The sequence below is a fragment of the Gavialis gangeticus genome, unplaced genomic scaffold, assembly GCF_001723915.1.
Source record: "Gavialis gangeticus isolate Ggan-Ray unplaced genomic scaffold, GavGan_comp1, whole genome shotgun sequence".
Classification (NCBI taxonomy): Eukaryota; Metazoa; Chordata; order Crocodylia; family Gavialidae; genus Gavialis; species Gavialis gangeticus.
Genome location: NW_017729022.1, coordinates 126959552 through 126959777, shown reverse-complemented (window position 1 = coordinate 126959777; position 226 = coordinate 126959552). Strand labels below are relative to the sequence as shown.

Below are 226 nucleotides of genomic sequence, written 5' to 3'. Positions count from 1 at the left end.
CCCGGGGGGGGGGGGGGGGGGGCGCACACATGTGCATTGCCGCGATCCCGCCGTGCCCCGGGGGCACCGACACGGGCGCTTCACCCTGGCCCCCCACGGCGCCCCCCGGTCGGGGGTCCCGGCTCACCTGGGACGTAGGTATCGGCGCGCTCCTCGTCGGGCAGCCCGTCCCAGCTGCGCAGCGCGGGCTGCGGGCTGCGCCGCTTCACCAAGAAGGCGCGGGGCA

General features: G+C 78.8%; 1 protein-coding gene across 1 annotated transcript in view; it reads right to left on the bottom strand.

The window, feature by feature from the left end:
* The window catches only part of OVOL2 (ovo like zinc finger 2), a gene marked incomplete at its 5' end in the record, with an annotated part of 21831 nt that extends 21607 nt beyond the window's left edge, over nucleotides 1–224 (bottom strand). Inside the window, one exon of the mRNA XM_019515876.1 lies at nucleotides 128–224. Within this exon, the coding sequence (XP_019371421.1) occupies nucleotides 128–224 (97 nt within the window). The remainder of the gene's footprint in view (nucleotides 1–127) is intronic.
* Nucleotides 225–226: the final 2 nt, after the last annotated feature.